At 43.1% G+C, this 22,399-nt stretch overlaps 1 protein-coding gene across 1 annotated transcript in view; it reads right to left on the bottom strand.

The window, feature by feature from the left end:
* The window catches only part of NPEPPS (aminopeptidase puromycin sensitive), a 55,640-nt gene that overhangs the window by 16,002 nt on the left and 17,239 nt on the right, over positions 1 to 22,399 (bottom strand). Inside the window, exons 3-5 of the mRNA XM_069751710.1 lie at positions 9,369 to 9,446; positions 8,492 to 8,613; positions 6,418 to 6,525 (exon numbers count right to left, since the gene is read on the bottom strand). Of these exons, the coding sequence (XP_069607811.1) occupies positions 6,418 to 6,525; positions 8,492 to 8,613; positions 9,369 to 9,446 (308 nt within the window). The remainder of the gene's footprint in view (positions 1 to 6,417; positions 6,526 to 8,491; positions 8,614 to 9,368; positions 9,447 to 22,399) is intronic.

Genomic DNA, 22,399 nt, shown 5'->3' with positions numbered 1-22,399 from the left:
GCTCCTCAATATCAGTTTCCAGGAAACCCCTTTAATAGGGAATGTGCGGCAAGAAAAATCCCATTAACCTGCAAATATGGAGTTAATCTGCAGCTTAATAGCGTTATTAACTTGCCTGGCGCTCGCACTTAGTAGAAAATGAACTTTATTCTTCTCGGCAGTATTCCGGTTTCAGTCACGAGGGCAGTGCCGGCACTAGTTCAGTCACTGCTCTGAGTATACAGAGGTGCGTTTGTAATGTGCCCCGGGTACTCACTATCAGCCGACCCTAAAGCAGAGCCAGTGCAGAGCCGGGGCACGGTTACAGAACCAGTGCCTGAAACTGGAACGCTGCTGGGAGGAATAAGGTTTATTTTCTACCCACAGCATTTGGCTGAGTGCAGGTGCCGGGCAGGTTAGTAACACTATTAGCCTGAAGATTAACCCCATATCTGAATGTTAATAGTGTTTTTTTCTGGTGACAGGTTCCCTTTAATATATTTGAGGTTTCATTTTATGCTATTGTAGGATTTAAATGCCTAAACAGTTAAACGTAATATTACACAGGGAATGGTGAATGCTATATTATACTAGCTGAAGAGCCCGGCGTTGCCTGGGCATAGTAAATATCTGTGGTTAGTTATAGCACGTCACTTCTCTTATTTTCCCATCACGCCTCTCATTTTCCCAATCACATCTTTAATTTTTCCCCTCACATCTCTCATTTTCTCCCTCACACCTCATTTTCTCCCTCACTCCTCTCATTCCCCCCTAACACTTGTCCTTTCGACCTCACATCTGTCATTTTCCGATCACTACACTATTTTCCCTCACTCCTCTCATTTTGCACTCACACCTCTCATTTTCACCTCAGTATATACATGTTTGTCATCTCCCTTATATATAGTATACACCTGTATGTCATCTCCTGTACATAGTATATACCTGTATGTCATCTCCCCTGTATATAGTATATACCTGCTGTGTGTTATCTCCCCTGTATATAGTATATACCTGTATGTCATCTCCTATATATAGTATATACCTGTATGTCATCTCCTCCTATATATAGTATATACCTGTATGTCATCTCCTCCTATATATAGTATATACCTGTATGTCATCTCCTACTATATATAGTATATACCTGTATGTCATCTCCTCCTGTATATAGTATATACCTGTGTGTCATCTCCCCTGTATATAGTATATATCTGTGTGTCATCTCCTCCTGTATATAGTATATACCTGTATGTCATCTTCTATATATAGCATATACCTGTATGTCATCTCCTCCTGTATATAGTATATACCTGTAGGTAATCTGCTCCTGTATATAGTATATACCTGTGTGTCATCTCCTCCTGTATATAGTATGTACCTGTATGTCATCTCCTCCTTTATATAGTATATACCTGTGTGTCATCTCTCCTGTATATAGTATATATCTGTGTGTCATCTCCCCTGTATATAGTATATACCTGTGTGATCTCCTGTATTAGACCTCGTTAACACGTTATTTGCTCAGTATTTTTACCTCAGTATTTGTAAGATAAATTGGCAGCCTGATAAATCCCCAGCCAACAGGAAGCCCTCCCCCTGGCAGTATATATTAGCTCACACATACACATAATAGACAGGTCATGTGACTGACAGCTGCCGTATTTCCTATATGGTACATTTGTTGCTCTTGTAGTTTGTCTGCTTATTAATTAGATTTTTATTTTTGAAGGCTAATACCAGACTTGTGTGTGTTTTAGGGCGAGTTTCGTTTGTCAAGTTGTGTGTGTTGAGTTGTGTGTGGCGACATGCACGTAGCGACTTTTGTGAGATGAGTTTTGTGTGGCAACATGCGTGTAGCAACTTTTTGTGTGTCGAGTTGCATGTGACAGGTTAGTGTAGCAAGTTGTGTGCAGCAAGTTTTGCGCATGGCGAGTTTTGCGCGTGGTGAGTTTTATGTCTGGTGCCTTTTGAGTATGTGCAAGTTTTGTGTGAGGCAACTTTTGCATGTGTTGCAAATTTTGTGCATGTGGCAAATTTTCCGCATGTGCAAGTTTTGCGTGTGGCGAGTTTTCCATGAGGTGAGTTTTGCACTTGTGGCGAGTTTTGCGTGAGCCTATTTTTTGCATGTGGCGAGTTTTGCGCGTGGTGAGTTTTGAGCGGCGACTTTTGTGTTTCGACTTTTATGTGGCGAGGTTGGTGTATGTGTGGTGAAATGTGTGCTGAGGGTGGTATATGTGTTCAAGCACGTGGTAGTGTGTGGCGCATTTTGTGTGTGTTCATATCCCCGTGTGGTGAGTATCCCATGTCGGGGTCCCACCTTAGCAACTGTACGGTATATACTCTTTGGCGCCATCGCTCTCACTCTTTAAGTCCCCCTTGTCCACATCTGGCAGCTGTCAATTTGCCTCCAACACTTTTCCTTTCACCTTTCCCCATTATGTAGATAGGGGAAAAAAAGTTTGGTGAATTGGAAAGCGCGGGGTTAAAATTTCACCTCACAACGTAGCCTATGACGCTCTCAGGGTCCAGACGTATGACTGTGCAAAATTTTGTTGCTGTAGCTGCGACGCTTCCAACACTTTTCCTTTCACTTTTTTCCCCATTATGTAGATAGGGGCAAAATTGTTTGGTGAATTGGAACGCGCGGGGTTAAAATTTCGCCTCACAATATAGCCTATGACGCTCTCGGGGTCCAGACGTGTGACTGTGCAAAATTTTGTGGCTGTAGCTGCGACGGTGCAGATGCCAATCCCGGACATACACACATACATACACACACACACACACACACACACACACATTCAGCTTTATATATTAGATGTACATCAGACCTACTGCTGTTTAACCACCTATATTTTCCCAATGGTAAGAAAAGAAATTGGAACAAAAAAGTTGTTGTACAATTTGTCCTGAGTACGCTGATACCCCATATGTGGGGGTAAACCACTGCTTGGGCGCATGGGAGAGCTCGGAAGGGAAGGAGCGCCGTTTGACTTTTCAATGCAAAATTGACAGGAATTGAGATGGGACGCCATGTTGTGTTTGGAGAGCCACTGATGTGCCTAAACATTGAAAACCCCCACAAGTGACACCATTTTGAAAAGTAGACCCCCTAAGGAACTTATCTAGATGTGTGGTGAGCACTTTGACCCACCAAGAGCTTCACAGAAGTTTATAATGCAGAGCCGTAAAAATAAAACAAAAATTTTTTCCCACAAAAATTATTTTTTAGCCCCCAGTTTTGTATTTTTCTGAGGGTAACAGGAGAACTTGGACCCCAAAAGTTGTTGTGCAATTTGTCCTGAGTGCGCTGATACCCTATATGTGGGGGGGAACCAGCGTTTGGGCGCATGGGAGGGCTCGGAAGGGAAGGAGCGCCATTTGGAATACAGACTTAGACGGAATGGTCTGCAGGCATCACATTGTGTTTGCAGAGCCCCTAATGTACCTAAACAGTAGAAACCCCCCACAAGTGACCCCATATTGGAAACTAGACCCCCCAAGGAACTTATCTAGATGTGTTGTGAGAACTTTGAGCCCCCAAGAATTTCACTACAGTTTATAACGCAGAGCCGTGAAAATAAAATAAAAAAATTCCCCTCAAAATTATTTTTTAGCCCCCAGTTTTGTATTTTCCCAAGGGTAACAGGAGAAATTGGACCCCAAAAGTTGTTGTCCAATTTGTCCTGAGTACGCTGATACCCCATATGTTGGGGTAAACTGTTTGGGCACACGGGAGAGCTCGGAGGGGAAGGAGCACTGTTTTACTTTTTCAACGCAGAATTGGCTGGAATTGAGATCGGACACCATGTCGCGTTTGGAGAGCCCCTGATGTGCCTAAACAGTGGAAACCCCCAATTATAACTGAAACCCTAATCCAAACACACCCCTAACCCTAATCCCAACAGTAACCCTAACCACACCTCTAACCCTGACACACCCCTAACCCTAATCCCAACCCTATTCCCAACCGCAAATGTAATCCAAACCCTAACCCTAACTTTAGCCCCAACCCTAACTGTAGCCTTAACCCTAGCCCCAGCCCTAACCCTAGCCCTAACCCTAGCCCTAACCCTAGCCCTAGCGGGAAAATGGAAATAAATACTTTTAATTTTTTTATTTTTCCCTAACTAAGGGGGTGATGAAGGGGGGTTTGATTTACTTTTATAGCGGGTTTTTTAGCGGATTTTTATGATTGGCAGCCGTCACACACTGAAAGACGCTTTTTATTGCAAAAAATATTTTTTGCGTTACCACATTTTGAGAGCTATAATTTTTCCATATTTGAGTCCACAGAGTCATGTGAGGTCTTGTTTTTTGCGGGACGAGTTGACGTTTTTATTGGTAACATTTTCGGGCACGTGACATTTTTTGATCGCTTTTTATTCCGATTTTTGTGAGGCAGAATGACCAAAAACCAGCTATTCATGAATTTCTTTTGGGGGAGGCGTTTATACTGTTCCGCGTTTGGTAAAATTGATAAAGCAGTTTTATTCTTCGGGTCAGTACGATTACAGCGACACCTCATTTATATCATTTTTTTAATGTTTTGGCGCTTTTATACGATAAAAACTATTTCATAGAAAAAATTATTTTTGCATCGCTTTATTCTGATGACTATAACTTTTATTTTTTTGCTGATGTTGTTGTATGGCGGCTCGTTTTTTGCGGGACAAGATGACGATTTCAGAGATACCATGGTTATTTATATCTGTCTTTTTGATCGCGTGTTATTCCACTTTTTGTTCGGCAGTATGATAATAAAGCGTTGTTTTTTGCCTTTTTTTTTTCTTCTTACGGTGTTTACTGAAGGGGTTAACTAGTGGGACAGCTTTATAGGTCGGGTCGTTACGGACGCGGCAATACTAAATGTGTACTTTTATTGTTTTTTTTTTGTTTAGATAAAGAAATGTATTTATGGGAAGAATATATATATATTTTTTTTCATTATTTAGGATTTTTTTAAAAAAAAATTTTTTTTACACACTTGGAAAAAATTTTTCTCAACTTTTTTACTTTGTCCCAGGGGGGGACAATACAGATCGGTGATCTGACAGTTTGCACAGCACTCTGTCAGATCACCGATCTGTCAAATGGCGCTGCAGCGTTACCAAGTGCCTGCTCTGAGCAGGCACTTGGTAAGCCACCTCCCTCCCTGCAGGACCCGGATGCCGCGGCGATATTGGATTCGGGCCTTGCTGCAGGGAGGAAGGTAGGAGACCCTCGCAGCAACGTGAGGAGACCCTCGCAGCAATCTGTCAAATGGCGCTGCAGCGTTACCAAGTGCCTGCTCTGAGCCCCCTCCCTGCGCGATGCTTCCCTGCACCGCCGGCACATCGCGATCATGTTTGATCGCGGTGTGCCAGGGGTTATTGTGCCGGGGGCGGTCAGTGACCTCTCCTGGCACATAGTGCCGGATGTCAGCTGCGATAAGCAGCTGACACCCGGCCGCGCTCATGGGGGATCGCGCTGGACCTACTATTCCGTCCTTGGGAAGTAGGGCCCACCCCACATGGACGGAATAGTACGTCTAATGGCAGAAAGGGGTTAATTAAAAAAAACCCTGTTTACATATAATATTGTCATAATCCTACTAACTTGGAAAAACATGTTGTCGTGTAATTTTTAATTACACAACGAATGGTGTCAAAAACAAAACCCCAAAAAAACAAAAGGCAGAATTTTTCCACCATTTTACTCCCCTTTGATTTTTTTTCCGTTTTATAGTACATTATATGGTAGCATTTATGGATTTATTTTAAACCTATAAAAAAAAGCCCTCATACATCTATGTCAATGGAAAAATAAAAACAAAATTATGGCTTTTGGAACAAAGAGGAAAAAACTAAATCACAAAAACAAGATTTGGCTACATCATTACCCAGGTTTTGGAAGAGTAGGAAAAGTTGTAAAAGAATTCACCCAAGTGGAATCCCCTCCTGCTTCAGCACCGCTGTTCCGGCGGACCCCACTGGTTCTGTACATAATGATGCAGGACTGAGGAGACCACTGGAAAGGTGGCACTGAGCAGCTATGGATTTGAATGGTAGGCAGTGCCTAGATATTTTGGAACATTTCCTAATCATCAGCAAATGTTGTGAAATTCCAGAAAACCCCTTTGAAGGCAATGCAAATAAAACAATGCCTGAATAGCCTCAAAACCCTTGGACAGATCTTTACTTTAGCTGCTCCTGATCTTGGTATGATGGCGGCCTCCCACTGTGAACAGCCTAGTCTCATGAGGGCAGAGCAATGGGGAGTAGCGTCACATAATCTTTTGTTGTTTTCCTAATACTCGAGTCAACAGGTGAGATAGGGGGGAGGTCACAATTTTACAGCACTGATAAAAAAACCATGAATAAAACTGAGGCAAAATAGAAAAAACTATGTATTTGGCTTTATAAGATGCACTTGAGGAGTTAACATAAAATTTACCATGTTTGACAAAGCTACACGATCTTTGGGGACAATCAAAATAACGTCAAAGGTTGCCTTGATAGCCGGTTCATCCCAGCAGGGAAAAGCTCTGCGTGCATCTGTGGCCTGGAAAAGAAAAAACAGGGAGATTTCATGCCATTAAGGGGAGGAATAGGGCAGTATTAATAAGATAGAGAGGTGGCAATACACAGGAAGGATAATAGTACAGTTATAAATAACATACCGGTATATAATATTATATTATATACACACAGCTCTGGCAAAAATTAAGAGACCACTGCAAAATTTTTTAGTTTATCCGATTTTTCTCTTTATAGGTATACTTTTGAGTAAAATATTTTATTCTATAAACCATAGACAACATGTGTCTGAAGTTCCAAACAATACTTTTTGTATTTATTTTCTGAAAATGGGAAATGATCAAAATAAAAAAACGCATTGCTTGCAGACCTCAAATAATGCAAAGAAAACAAGTTCATAATCATTTATAAACAACAATACTAATGTTTTAACTCAGGAAGAGTTCAGAAATCAATATTTAGTGGAACAACCATGATTTTTTAATCACAGCGTTCATGCGTCTTGGCATGCTTGCCACCAGTCTTTCACTCTGCTTTTGGGTAGTACTGGTACAAAAATGTAAGCAGTTCTTCATTGTTTGATGGCTTGTGACTATCCATCCTCTTGATTACATTCCAGAGGTTTTCAGTGGGGTTCAGATCTGGAGATTGGACTGGCCATGAGAGGGTTTTGAGGTGATGGTCCTTCTTCCACACCTTGATTGACCTAGCTGTGTGGCATGGCGCATTGTCCTGCTGGAAAAAGCAGTCCTCAGAGTTGGTTGCCTGAGCAAAAGGAATCAACTGTTTTACCAGGATAACCTTGTATGTGGCTTGATTCCTAAATCCTTCGCAAAGATTAACTTGCCCAATTCCAGCCTTGCTGAAGCATCCCCAGATCATCACCGATCCTCCACCAATTTTCACAGTGGGTACAAGACACTTGTACACCTCTCCAGGTCTCAGTCTATCAATTAGACGACCAGGTGTTGGTCTGGGGATGCTTCAGCATGGCTGGAATTGGGAGTAGCGAGAAAAAAAAATAGAAAACACCACAATTTATTTTGGGTTGTTACAACATTGCAATAAAATGCAATAATGGGAGCTCAAAAGATCGTATCTACACCAAAATGGTATCAATAAAAATGTCAGCTCGGTGCGCAAAAAATAAGCCCTTAAACAGCCCCAAATCCCGAAAAATGGAGACGCTATGGGTTTCAATGCCCCGTCTGTGTGGTGTACTAATTTAAGCAAGAGGTTATGCTACAAAATACTAAGTTATGGCATTGTGATCAATGAATACTATCTGTGTTGTGATCAATAAATAGTATATGTAAAACTTTTGACAGTCAGTTCTCTTTAATTAAATGACCATACCTACATTATAAAGTATTTTAGTCTTAACCAAGGTCTTGTATCATGACAAATTCATCACCAGGGAAATGGAATCACAACAACCAGAAAGAAGTAATCACAAAAAAGAACAAAAAAAAAAAACAAAAAACAAAGCTGAGTACCACCACCCTGCCAGAGATCATATGGGCATTCTTTTGGGCCTAGGACTGACTGAGTCTTCTATTTAATATTTCTATTCAATGCAGTATTTTATCAGAATCTAGTCTATTACTGGATTCCTTTTCTTCATTACTATGGCTATGTCCGTGCGTTCACTAAACACTGTGTGGCCACTGCTGTACAATGAGAACATTGATCCTTTTAGACTGTTTCCTTCTATTCAACCCTATTAGAAATGTTACAAGTTACTGCAGCCTATTACATTCTATGACCAGTACAAACACCTCATTAAAGGAGTATTCTGCCTCCACATCAGATTAGCGGGGCCAGTGATGTCACACCCACCGATACCTGACGCGAAGTGTGTATATTAGAGGTAGTAACAGACGTGATGTTACCGGCCATTCCGATGGGTAATGGAGCTTAGTCGTAATACCCCTTCAGGCTGAACCATACTGTGACTCCAGTAATCCAACCAAGGATACATATTTCCTTACCTCAAACTGAGTGACGGCAGCATAGCGAACTTCTCCAGATGCTGTGGAATATTTACTGCGATAGAAACCCTTCATCTTATCATTCAGCTCTCCGACAAAATCAATCTTCAGCATCCCGGTACCTAACATACATAAAGCATAAACCAGAGGCGGGAGATTCCCTGCACAGCCCTAATACCATTAGATGGTGAACAGCGGGATCTCAATAACCAGGGTGCAGAAGAAGAGCACGTACATGGACAGGACTAAGGCTATGTGCACACGTTCAGGATTTCTTGCAGAAATTTCCTGAGAAAAACCTGAAATTTTCTGCAAGAAATCTGCATGCGTTTTTGGTGCGTTTTTTTTGCGGATTTTTCCGGACATTTCCCAATGCATTATATAGTGGGAAATCCACAAAAAAAATCGGCAAAATTAATGAACATCCTGCGTTTTTTTAGCAGAAAAAAAACGCATCATGTGAACAAAAATTGCGGAATTCATTCTAAATGATGGGATGCTTAATGTATGCTGCTTTTTTAGCGTTTTTATAGAGGAAAAAAAAAACGCAAAAAATCAGCAACGTGTGCACACAGCCTTAATGTTACAGCCATCAGGAGGAGTCTGGGAAACATGAAAGTAAAATTCCAAATCTAAAACCACAATTAAGTCTGACCAAAGACCTGTGATCCCAGAAGAGGACTAGCACATATACACATGACACCTAGAGGGAGAACATATAGAATAATTTGCCCGCTTGTGAGCCTTACTAGGGCGCCTCTGAGCAGGATTAGCCGGGGGGCACCACAGAGGAGACTCCTTAAGGGGCCGCTCAGCTAATCACACCAGGCACCAGAAGTACAATACAGCAAAGACTTTTGATCAGCGGATTTCTTACCCTTTTGTAATGTACTGGGGAAGGACAGAGTCACTTTCTCATCTTCATTCTGGTAGTTAAAACCTGTGGCGTGGATCTCTAGAGAAAAAAATAATTCCGGTTATACGAACAGACAGACATTATGGATCAACCTTGCACTCTTTTTGATAACAATTTCCTTTTGTAATTATAAAACCATTGGAATAGCATTGAATTTATCTGCCACTTGCCACCTTTTATCCCGGCTATAGTTTTTACCATGCAGCAGGATAGCTGGCCAGGAGCCATGTGTACTGGATACATATATGTTATCAATCATACATTAATGATAACTGAGAAAGCAGTGTCTGCTGGGTGCGCTCGTTCTCTACACCCCTCCAACCCTCTTAGGTTGACTGTCGATACTCTGCCTCCAGCGACATAGAACATCTTCTTCCAAATCATACACAATCATCGCCCTGACAACGATCAACACCAGTGGAAAGAGACTTTGGAGTATTTAAAGGGAATCTGTCAGCAGATTGTAATCTGATAGCAGAATAATGTAGTGGCTGAGACCCTAATTCCAGTGATGTGTCACTTACTAGGCTGTGTGTTATTGCTTCAATAAAATCAGTGTTTATCAGTCTAGCCGCCTCGTGCCTCCTAGTCAACTACTCCTAGTCAACTACTTCCTGCCCTCACCACTGATTGACCAAAAGCTACTCATCAGTGGTGGGGGCTGGGTAATATAGGGCTCATCATTTAGAGCTCTCCAGATGAGAAAACAGTAATTGTATCTAAACGACAGCATGCAGACCAGTAAATAATACATAGATGGAATCTAAGTCCGCCCCTACATCATGCTGCGCTCATGTTACATAGAAAGCCTGCTGACAGATTCATTCTAAAGTAAATTATCAGGGCACTATACAGGGGTGGTAGCAGTCCAATTTGGTTAATAAAAATTGAGGACAGATTACCTTTACCATCATCTAGATGGTTTTCCTAGTGTCTGCTATGATCCCTTTTCCTTTGACAAGCATGCAGCTATATGAATAGAGATACCTGGGGGTATACAGGGTGACGATAGCCCAATTACCACAGACCCCCTCCTACCTTCTCTCAACACCCACGTGAATTCCCATGACACATATGCAGGTGTCAGTGCTTATGAACCAGATGAGCCTGCAAGTCTATGAGTCAGTCTGCAAACCTTTTTGCAAGCTCCTAGAACACAGTCTTGAAGACAAAAAAAAAAAAAAATAGGGCTTCACCTCTAATCTAATCTATATTAAAGGGAACCTGTCACCCCGTTTTTTGAGATTGAGCTATAAATACTGTTAAATAGGGCCTGCGCTGTGTGTTCCTATAGTGTATGTAGTGTACCCCGATTCCCCATGTATGCTGAGAAATAACTTACCAAAGTCGCCGTTTTCGCCTGTCAATCAGGCTGGTCAGGTCGGGAGGGCGTGGTGACATCGCTGGTTCTTCCTCAGCTTTACGTTGGTGGCGTAGTGGCGTAGTGGTGAAGACACAGCGCGCGATCTGCGCTGTCATCCCTTTCGTTTTTGCATCTCGGCTTTGGGAAAATGGCCGCCGCGATCTCTAATGCGCACGCGCGGCATCCCGCGGCCATTTTCCTGAAGCCCCGTGCAGCAGAGCACTCGATCTGCGCACGCGCGGCCCCAGGAAGATGGCCGCCCCCACCGACGACCTGACCAGCCTGATTGACAGGCGAAAACGGCGACTTTGGTAAGTTATTTCTCAGCATACATGGGGAATCGGGGTACACTACATACACTATAGGAACACACAGCGCAGGCCCTATTTAACAGTATTTATAGCTCAATCTCAAAAAACGGGGTGACAGGTTCCCTTTAAGAGGGGACGTGAGAGGGTTTAATATCCGTAAAAACAACAAAAAATGCATAATAGATGTCTCCTAGGATGTTTTTTTTTTTTTTTTTTTTTTACACCTAGGGATTGTAATGTGAGACAAAAGTAGAACAAGGATATTACTATACATGTTGCCTTTATGTTCACTGTCCCTTTAAATAAGTCTAGTGCGTGTGTACATTTGTAGCTTTCTCTGAAGCCCAAGAAATTATTCTAACAGGGAAACCATGAATTCAGATAAGTATTTAATAGTGCTGCTCGGAGAGGGGGCAATCGTCCCAATAACACTGCTGGCGGAGGCAAAGCTAGGAGCGGAGAGCCTCTATTCATTCTCTATTGCTATCTCCACAGCCCAAGTCCCCAGACAGAAAATGGAAAAAAGGGAAACAAATTCCATGAAAGCTTTGCACCCATGGACTAAATGGATTAATTCTCTGCAATAGGGGCATTGTCAGACTGGCACTGAGCCCGCCGATGACAGTGGACTAAGCTGGCATCCAGAGCAGAGCTGAGCTCATACCTGGCACATTAGGGCATACTACAGACTTATGTCAGCACAAATCGGCAGACAGACAGCTCTCTTTATACACAGCCGACATTGTAATCCAAGCGGTTGTGCGGCCAGGGCAACGGTTTCGGCACGGCTATGTGGCGGACGCGGACCATACAGAAATATTCAGTATTACATGTAGAAGCAAAGGGAACACGAAGATTTAAATATGGGGAAGCAATTATTATCACATACATTATAGGACAGTTCCAATTACCTATGCTTAGAGATGAGAGAACCAGAACTTAAGGGTTTAGTTTAGGAGAGAGAGGTGGGGGTAGGACACCGACTAAACTAAAGGTCCGGTATCAGAACCCAAACTTCCACAAGTGCGCTCATGCCTACTTATGATACATCAGCTACTTTTACACATTCTCTAACTTTGCATTGTTTGCTATTCCACATTATGGCATATCTTTTATACAATAGCTGATATTTACATGACACAAACGTTTCATGGCCAGGAAACTCCACAAAAGTCAGCTGGGAGGAGCATATATAAGCCCCTGCCCATTGTTAATCGACATCCCCATCTTGCAGTGTGCCCCATTTCTAGCATATGTGGAAGAGGGCAAGGGAAAGTTGCACACAAGGATCAGGTGAGAATTAGCCTCATTATCCAGTTATCCATAATAAAGGGGTACACATTTGTGAATACAGTCATGGCCAAAAGTATTGACACCCCTGCAATTCTGTCAGATAATACTCATTTTCTTCCTGAAAATGATTGCAAACACAAATTCTTTGGTATTATTATCTTCATTTAATTTGTCTTAAATGAAAAAACACAAAAAGAATTGTCCTAAATCCAAATTGGATATAATTCCACACCAAACATAAAAAAGGGGGTGGACAAAAGTATTGGCACTGTTCGAAAAATCATGTGATGCTTCTCTAATTAGTGTAATTAACAGCACCTGTAACTTACCTGTGGCACCTAACAGGTGTTGGCAATAACTAAATCACACTTGCAGCCAGTTGACATGGATTAAAGTTGACTCAACCTCTGTCCTGTGTCCTTGTGTGTTCCACATTGAGCATGGAGAAAAGAAAGAAGACCAAAGAACTGTCTGAGGACTTGAGAAACCAAATTGTGAGGAAGCATGAGCAATCTCAAGCCTACAAGTCCATCTCCAAAGACCTGAATGTTCCTGTGACTACAGTGCGCAGTGTCATCAAGAAGTTTAAAGCCCATGGCACTGTGGCTAACCTCCCTAGATGTGGACGGAAAAGAGAAATTGACAAGAGATTTCAACGAAAGATTGTGCGGATGTAGGATAAAGAACCTCAACTAACATCCAAACAAGTTCAAGCTGCCCTGCAGTCCGAGGGTACAACAGTGTCAACCCGCACTATCCGTCGGCGTCTGAATGAAAAGGGACTGTATGGTAGGAGACCCAGGAAGACCCCACTTCTTACCCCGAGACATAAAAAAGCAAGGCTGGAGTTTGCCAAAACTTACCTGAAAAAGCCTAAAACGTTTTGGAAGAATGTTCTCTGGTCAGATGAGACAAAAGTAGAGCTTTTGGGCAAAGGCATCAACATAGAGTTTACAGGAGAAAAAAAGAGGCATTTAAAGAAAAGAACACGGTCCCTACAGTCAAACATGGCGGAGGTTCACTGATGTTTTGGGGTTGCTTTGCTGCCTCTGGCACTGGACTGCTTGACCGTGTGCATGGCATTATGAAGTCTGAAGACTACCAACAAATTTTGCAGCATAATGTAGGGCCCAGTGTGAGAAGGCTGGGTCTCCCTCAGAGGTCATGGGTCTTCCAGCAGGACAATGACCCAAAACACACTTCAAAAAGCACTAGAAAATGGTTTGAGAGAATGCACTGGAGACTTCTAAATTGGCCAGCAATGAGTCCAGACCTGAATCCCATAGAACACCTGTGGAGAGATCTAAAAATGGCAGTTTTGAGAAGGCACCCTTCAAATATCAGGGACCTGAAGCAGTTTGCCAAAGAATGGTCTAAAATTCCAGCAGAGCATTGTAAGAAACTCATTGATAATTACCGGAAGCGGTTGGTCGCAGTTATTTTGGCTAAAGCTTGTGCAACCAAGTATTAGGCTGAGGGTGCCAATACTTTTGTCTGGCCCATTTTTGGAGTTTTGCGTGAAATGATCAATGTTTTGATTTTTTCTTCATTCTCTTTTGTGTTTTTTCATTTAAGACAAATTAAATGGAGATAATAATACCAAAGAATTTGTGTTTGCAATCATTTTCAGGAAGAAACGGAGTATTTTCTGACAGAATTGCAGGGGTGTCAATACTTTTGGCCATGACTGTATGCAATAAATGCTAGAGATATCGGATAAATACAGGTCCTAGACCAAGAGCCATCTTCAGACCAGAAGGCCCCAACCAGTCTTGTGGCAGCTGTGAACGGAGAGATAGCCGAACATGCATGGCTCTTTATCATCATTTATCATTTCTTGGGAATGTTTCCTTCCTTTTGTTCTCATTGGGAGAAACAAAATAGGAATCTTGTGGGTGTGATACCTTTTAATGGCTAACAAAATATAGTGAATGATGTTACAAAGCAAGCTTTCGAGACTGCTTACGTCTCTATCAGGCTGATATGACAAGATATTTGAGGAAACCCAATTATATTCAGTAACGAGCACAGGCATACATACACTCTCGCTCCCTAAAACTCAATGTAGACAAAACCGAACTCATCATCTTTCCCCCACCTCACGCATCTCCCCTACCCGATCTATCTATTATGGTAAATGGCATCATGCTCTCTCCGGCACCTGTAATCCGCTGCATCGGGGTAACTCTCGACTTTGCCCTGTCCTTCAAACCGCACGTCCAAACTCTTGCCACCTCATGTCGCCTCCAACTCAAAAATATTGCCAGAATCCGTCCCTTCCTCAGCCCTCAATCTACTAATACTCTTGTGCATGCCCTCATCATCTCCCACCTTGATTAGTGCAACACCCTCCTCTGTGGCCTCCCCGCTAACTCTTTTGCACACTCCAGTCTGTCCTCAACTCTACTGCCTGACTAATAACTCTACTGCCCGACTAATCCACCTCTCTCCTCGATACTCCCGTTTCTCCCCTCTGCAAATCCCTCCACTGGCTTCCAATTCCCCAACGAATCCAGTTCAAACTACTAACACTGATCTTCAAAGCCATCCACAACCTGTCCCCTCCCTATATCTCTGAACTAATCTCCCAATATCTTCCCTCACATAATCGTTGATCCTCCCAAGACCTCCTACTCTCTTCCACACTTATTCATTCCTCACACAACCGCCTCCAAGATTTCTCCCGAATATCCCCCATCCTGTGGAATTACACTCCTCAACACGTCTAGTTATCCACCACCCTCGGATCCTTCAGACAGAACCTGAAAACCCATCTCTTCAGGAAAGCCTACAGCCTGCAATAACCATTCTGCCGCCTCACCAACCACCCGAGCTGCTGCACCCCCAACCTTTTGTCTCTTCCCCCATTATCCCGTGGAATGTAAATCCGCAAGGACAGGGTTCTCTCCCCTCTGTACCAGTCTGTCAATGTAAAATTTCTTTACTGTAAACGATATCTAAATAACCCTATATGTAACCCCTTTCTCATGTACAGCACCATGGAATTAATGGAGCTATAATAAATAAATAATAATAATAGACATTTAAATAAACAAAACACTGAGCTTAAAGAGAGAATCCTTAATTAGGTAAGATTAGATAAGTGGTGTGAAAGTTATGGACCCCATATGGATGGGAGATCAAAGGGCTGGTGGTGCCTTCATTGTTTTTGGAAGAAATTGCTCAGATTTGGTAGTGGGCCATAAATCCTCCTGACAAATTGAGTCCTGTGTGAACAGAATCAAAGCTGGTAATGAATTTATATTCCCAGACCCTGCGATGTTTCTGTGATTTGAAATTGCCTTTCAAAATAACAACTTTCACATTGTCTATGTTGTGTACTGGACCACAGAAATGTTTGGCCACAGGCAAATGAGTTATTTTTGTCCATAATTGTATGGCAATGAGACCTCATCCTTGCTCTCAGCCTCCACATACACCATACACCACACTGGAAGAGGAACGTGTGCATGTCCCGGGGATCTTATAGTCCTCCTGTGTGTTGGGGATTTGGATCTTGTCGTTGGTCTCTATACGAATGCAGGTTTTGCATCTCCTCCCATTGCAAGGATGTGTCCCTCTTGGTGAATCTGAGGGCATTGAACTTCGGATCACGATGTTTCTTAAATTAGGAGCTTGCCTGTAATATAGCAAGGCTGGGGGGGGTGTATGAATAATATTTTAACCGGTCATCCTTGTGTAGGATATGGTGAAGTTTCTTAGCTGTTTTTCTCAGTATTTCAAGCTGTGGGTTGTAGGTCACTACCTGAGGTACACGATGATTTTCCTCTTTTTTTCTGTGTTGAAGTTTGTTTATTTAACTGTCCATGTATCACACCATGCCTGTGCTCGTTACTGTATATAATTGGGTTTCCTCAAATATCTTGTCAAATCAGCCTGATGAAGAGACGTAAGGAGTCTCGAAAGCTTGTTTTGTAACATCATTCACTATATTTTGCTAGCCATTAAAAGGTATCACACCCACAAGATTCCTATTTTGTTTCTCCCACTGAGAGCCTTCTATATCTTTTTTTCTACAGGCTAACATTGTACCAAACCACTTTTTTCGTCTTCCTTTTGTTGTGACCATGCCATTACTTTAATATTCGCACTGAGCGCTGTAAGTATTCTCTAGTGACGGCGCTGGGAGCGGGCGGTCATGCAATTTGCATACTCCCAGCCACATTCCGACTAGACTGTATCCAGCCTCGCTCAATACACTTGAACCCAGCAAACCACATACTTGTGGTCACACACTCACCATGAGCACCGGAGAATCTTCACTTCACAGCACGCGGGATGTAAGGATTCACAGCTACACTCACAGAGTGACTGCAGACTTGTAGCCTAAGGCCGGACAAACCCCTTTAATACTTGTAACAAATGCAATGAAATGCATAAAGGAATTTGTCAGAGCGATCCACCCACAAACTGTTTATATGGTCATGTTTTTCCTTGAAAGATATTGTCATCCACACCTTTACTGGTGCAATCTGTAGTTCCTTGATGAAATAATCGCTGATTTAATCGCTTTGTCATACGTCTCAAGCCTCTGCCGCCTTTGCTTTACTTCCGACAACATCCACCTTCCTCTGCTTGACTGACAACTCACCAGCTATGTAGTCAAGATAGTGAGCTGTCAGTCAAGCAGAAAATAGTGGGGTTGGGCAGAGAAAAGAGCAAGAGAAGCAGAGGCTTGGGAAATGCTCTGAACAGGCCTAGAGCACTTAAGCCTCATTTGCATATGCATTAAAGCTTATTCGTGCAACAAATTGCATAAATTAAGGTGTGGATGACATTATCTTTCAAAGAGAAGCCTGACCATATAAACAGTTGGGGAGTTGGATAATTCTGAAAGATTCTCCTGCATTAAACCTTGCTCCTGGCTGTGGCTGGAGGAGACGACAGATGGCATTCTGACACCGAGTCAGAGAGCGATGACAGCAGGGCACAGCGGGCAGCAATGTGTATGATGTGATCTACAGGCCGTCTATGGAGGCTTCTCTGCTCACCTTCACATGGTGCCAGGCTGTTCCCACTAGGCAGATACATCAGGAACTGTAATCCTCGGTCAATGAGCGGGCCCCTGGGGGAAATGTGCACACCATTTCTATAATGATGAATGTATTCTCTGAGACTCAACCAACGAGGACCACACTGGATATAGAGCTACCATGCGCTACACAGGTGCACAACTGGCACCAGCATGGAAAGCTGTCCTCGACAATCAGTCCTTTAATAGTCCCTAGAAGGCTAGCTGTGGCAGCAGATATCTGGTTGTACTGTTCCAAGTCCATACCAGCATTCCCAGTGCAATGCAGCTTATGGCATGACAGGGGTTAGCACGTCTATCGGGTTAGTATAGTATGCTGGAAATGTTTCACTGATGCGTCCTAGCCATTTGGCAGCCGACCAAGGAATGTCCGTGGCAAGACTAAACCTGTGATGTGCTGGTAGGAGAGGAGCATGGAAAAATGTAGGGGAACCAAGCCAATTTTACGTGATGCTTATTAACCAGAATGACTGGCCATTGACAGGCAGCCCTTTACTGGCAGATGTGGGTTTGTCTGTCCACTCCAGCCCTTTAGATTTGTGAGCGCTGTGCAGGAGGTGCATGCCTGTATACTGCGGATTGCAGACACACAACCCTGCACCCTCCTCCCCCAGCACTGACAGTATAAATCCAGCTTAGCTCTGCTCTCTGGCACGGCCAGAAAGCTCCATTAGTGCATTTGTCTCCTTAATAACCTGATGCACTAATGGCTTGTAAATTACAGCACAGATCAAAATAATCAAATCCAAAATGGTTACCTCTCGGTCACAGAAGATGGTGTAAGAGACATGGCTGATCTTTGCTGGCTTCAATCTGAAAACCAATCTCAAACCGCTATACATATGCAACCCATTTTTATTATCGACACCAAGTGCGTGAAACCTGCAGCCGGGGGCCACAATGTAGTGGACCACGACCAACCACCAGGACACAGGCCTGATGGTGCAGAAAAACGTGGCGGTCAAAGGGAAGCAGAATCCTTCTGATGTGGAGACTGCAATGAGGTGACGACACAGCCTCCTGCACTTAACATGAATATAGGGGCAATACTCGGAGGACACGCGAGGACCCTCAGAGAGACTAGATAGCACTGGAGCACAGATAATCCACACCATATTACAGCAGCAGGAATGTGGAAGAAATTTTACAAAAATCCCTGTGTATTCCTGCAAATTTTCTGCAGAAATATTCTTCAACAAATTCTAGATTTGCTGTCTTACGCTAATGGGGGGACTATGGATAGTATGATTTTCTGCTGGCCCTGAGAAAGGAGGAGTGGAGGTGGCTGATGTGCCATAATTGTCACTGAAATGAGTGGTCTCACTAAAAAAAGCCACTTTCAGAATGCAGCCCCCAGGGCGATTAGCCGATCATGCCGGGTGAAGCTGTGGTCTGCCAGGCATATGCCCTGCAGCTGTATGAACTGGCGGCCATTCAGTTATATGCCCATCCTTGTAGTCCTCTAATGGAATGGGAGCCACTACTGCAGATAAATCATTATAGGCAGGGGCTGTCTTCATAAGAGAACCCCTTTAAGTTTTAATAAGACCCTTGAAACTAGTACAAGCTGGAAAAAAAATGGTCATCCACCATGGATGTAGACAGTGCCATAAACCTGGAGTTCGTACAATTAACTAATGATACAGTACCACATTGTTTCAGTGGATAGCACTGCAGCCTTCCAGCGCTGGGGTCCTGGGTTCAAATCCCACCAAGGACAACATTTACAAGTTTTTATGCTGTCCCCGTGTTTGCGTGGGTTTCTTCCTACACCCCAAGGACAATACTGATAGGGAGTCCATTTTGTGAGCCCCAATGGGAGAGGGATTATAATGTCTGTGGAATATGATGGCGCTATATAAATAAGCATAATAAATAATCAGAAATGCACGCTGCACTCATACAAAGCCATTATATCTTCGCTCTTTGCATGGGCTTTTATAAACCACAGAAACGATTGTGTATTCAGTGACCTCTTCATCTCATTCAACTCCCTCATAGGACACGTCCGGTTTCCCGGGCCAGCAACATCTGGCTTACATTCAGTATTCCGTATATTTTCAATCTGAAAAAAATGGAGTGTTGGAAGGGGATGGGGTATTAGGCAGGATGCATTAGATATCCTGGATGTGTGTGCCTGTTTGAGTGGGATAAATTATCATTCAGAGTTTAGACAATGATGGCAGGCATTAGCGATACTCCACAGTCATTTATACAGAGCAGTGCTCTGATCTCCTAGTGTATCCTCACCCACCCCCTGCAGACTGTGAGCCCTCGCGGGCAGGGTCCTCCCTCCTTATGTACTCGTGTGCCTTGTTATCTGCTCATGTTTAATGTATTTGTCTATATTTGCCCCGTATTCACATGTAAAGCGCCATGGAATAAATGGCGCTATAAAAATGTATAATAATAATAATAATCTCAAGAGTACATCTCGACATCCCCCTTATTTCCAATCCCACGTGTTTCTCAAGGAAACGCAAAAGCTTGCAAATCCAAAGACACCAGCCACCAGATTTCACATTAGAATCTGCATAAATTATTAAAAAGATCTTAGATCTATTGCGGCTGGTGTACGTACCGTGACAATCCATGTCAGGAAATAGGATCCTGATATTAAAGGGAATCTGTCACCTCATTTTTCGCATATAAGCTGCAGCCACCGCCATTAGGGGCTTATCTACAGCATTCTGTAATGCTGTAGATAAGCGCCCCCCCCCATGTATCCTGAAAGATAAGAAAAACAAGTTAGATTATACTCACCCAGGGGCGGTCCCGGTCCGATGGGCATCGTGGGTCTGGCATCTCCCACCTTCATACAATGACGTCCTCTTCTTGTCTTCACACTCCGGCGCAGGCGTACTTTGTCTGCCCTGTTGAGGGCGGCATAAAGTACTGCAGTGCGCAGGCGTCGAGCCTCTCTGACCTTTCCTGGCGCCTGCGCACTGCAGTACTTTGCTCTGCCCTCAACAGGGCAAATCAGTACGCCTGCACAGGAGCCGCGACAGAAGCAAAGGAGAGGACATCATTGTATTTAGGTGGGAGGCGCCGGACCCGCGACCCGGACCACCCCTGGGTGAGCAAAATCTAGCTATTTTGTCTTCTCTTTCAGGTTACATCGGGGGCTTATCTACAGCATTATAGAATGCTGTAGATAAGCCCCTAATGGCGATGGCCGCAGCTAATATGCGAAAAATGAGGTTACAGATTCCCTTTAAGATGAGTTTTTTAAGAATCCAACTATAGAATTAAATAGCTTATGAGTACAAGTTTATTCAGTCTGCATCCACCCAGTCTGAGTGACCGATGCAGCCTGTACAGAGCAGAGAGAGATCTCAGCAGCCGCAGTGAGGATGGACACAGATGTCAATCAGGCAAGATAGATGGGGGCTGAGGTGAACTTTTGTAAAGGAGTAAACAGCCATACGGACATGGATTTTATGGTAAGTACAGTAGTCTCATCAAGTCTTAATGTATGCAGTTTGAATTGTGATATCTGGTTAACAGATCCACTAAACATAAAGGACAATGACAATTTTTGAGTCAATGGGTAAAGGGCACCTGGAGAAAATCTGCATCATAAAGACATATCTCTGCCTGGCATTTCTTGTGCAACATGTGCTTGTCTTGTTAAGTAAGGAGTGAAAGAATATAAGTGCTATAAAAATTCTAACAGCTTGTGGAAAATTAACAGTTTTGCTTCTGTGTCAGATCTGTGTGGAACTGGTGTGGCAGTGACTGAGAAGGATGATCCCCCATCCCTCCATTGCTTGTAATAGCAGAGGGTCAAATTGCTCAGATCTGATCGTCATTCAGCAGGTTTGCTCCATTTATACACAGTGACAATCATGGTTCGCAGCTTTATCACAGGGCTACAAGCTACACCTGAAGTCACGAGCTGCAGGAAAAAATAAATACAAAAAAAATCAGCTCCAAGTTGCTATCCAATGTATTGAATGATAGAAGAGCATTGCTGAGGACAACAGTAAATGCAACCGGAGACAACAAGGTCTTTACACAGACCATGCACAGTTCTCTCTGGTAGTGTATAATATAGTCTAGCATAGTGATCATGGCCGAACATTTCTAGTAGAAATTAGGTGCAGGTAAATACACACTATCCTCCCAGCCCCATACCCACAGTCTGCTGAAATTGGTAGATTCCGCCTTCTAATGTGTATGGCCAAGTTTAGGTTTCATGCACACAACCAGATCATAGCTCTCTTTAGGGTTAGAGTGGCACAGGGCAGTAATAGGCACCCATATACATGTATACAGAACTTATAGTTACGTTTTTATTCTCATGGATTCATGTGGAATACATCAGAAAACAAAATGTGCCGCAACATTCTCATGATGCAGGCAAGGATGCACCATCAGGGTTGTCAGTTGCCCAAAAAATCCAAGACTGGCCATAAAAACAGCCCCCCTTTCCCCCCCACTCACCCATCGGTAAAATAAAATGGATGAGTCTCTAATTATTTTACAGTAAATGCAGTCTTCATATCAGACTTATGGGCTGTAGATGTATAACACTTCCAATATTGAAGGGGTGGTCTGAAGTCCAAATTAATTTTTATCCTATATCTCCATCTACAGTGGGGGGAAAAGTATTTGATCCCTTGCTGATTTTTGTAAGTTTGCCCACTGACAAAGACATGCACAGTCTATCATTTTATGGGTAGGTTAATTTTAACATTGAGAGATAGAATATCAAAAATAAAATCTGGATTTCATCTCCCACATAAAGTAGAAATTGCTTTTGGTGCACACGTCAGCTGTCCCGATTCTCATGCTCTGTAACTTGCCACCAACTATTAATTAGCGGTTTCTCTTCATCAGCATTCTGCCAGAACTACAGATGCAGGAACTTCCTTTTCTTTCTTGCTTCTTTTCCAGCTTGCAATGCCCCTGCATTACCCAATGTCTTTCCTGCACCTAGATAAAAGCCCACCTTCCTCTTCATATGCAG

The sequence above is a fragment of the Ranitomeya imitator genome, chromosome 2, assembly GCF_032444005.1.
Source record: "Ranitomeya imitator isolate aRanImi1 chromosome 2, aRanImi1.pri, whole genome shotgun sequence".
Taxonomy (NCBI): domain Eukaryota; kingdom Metazoa; phylum Chordata; class Amphibia; order Anura; family Dendrobatidae; genus Ranitomeya; species Ranitomeya imitator.
This window is presented reverse-complemented; position numbering and strand designations above follow the sequence as displayed.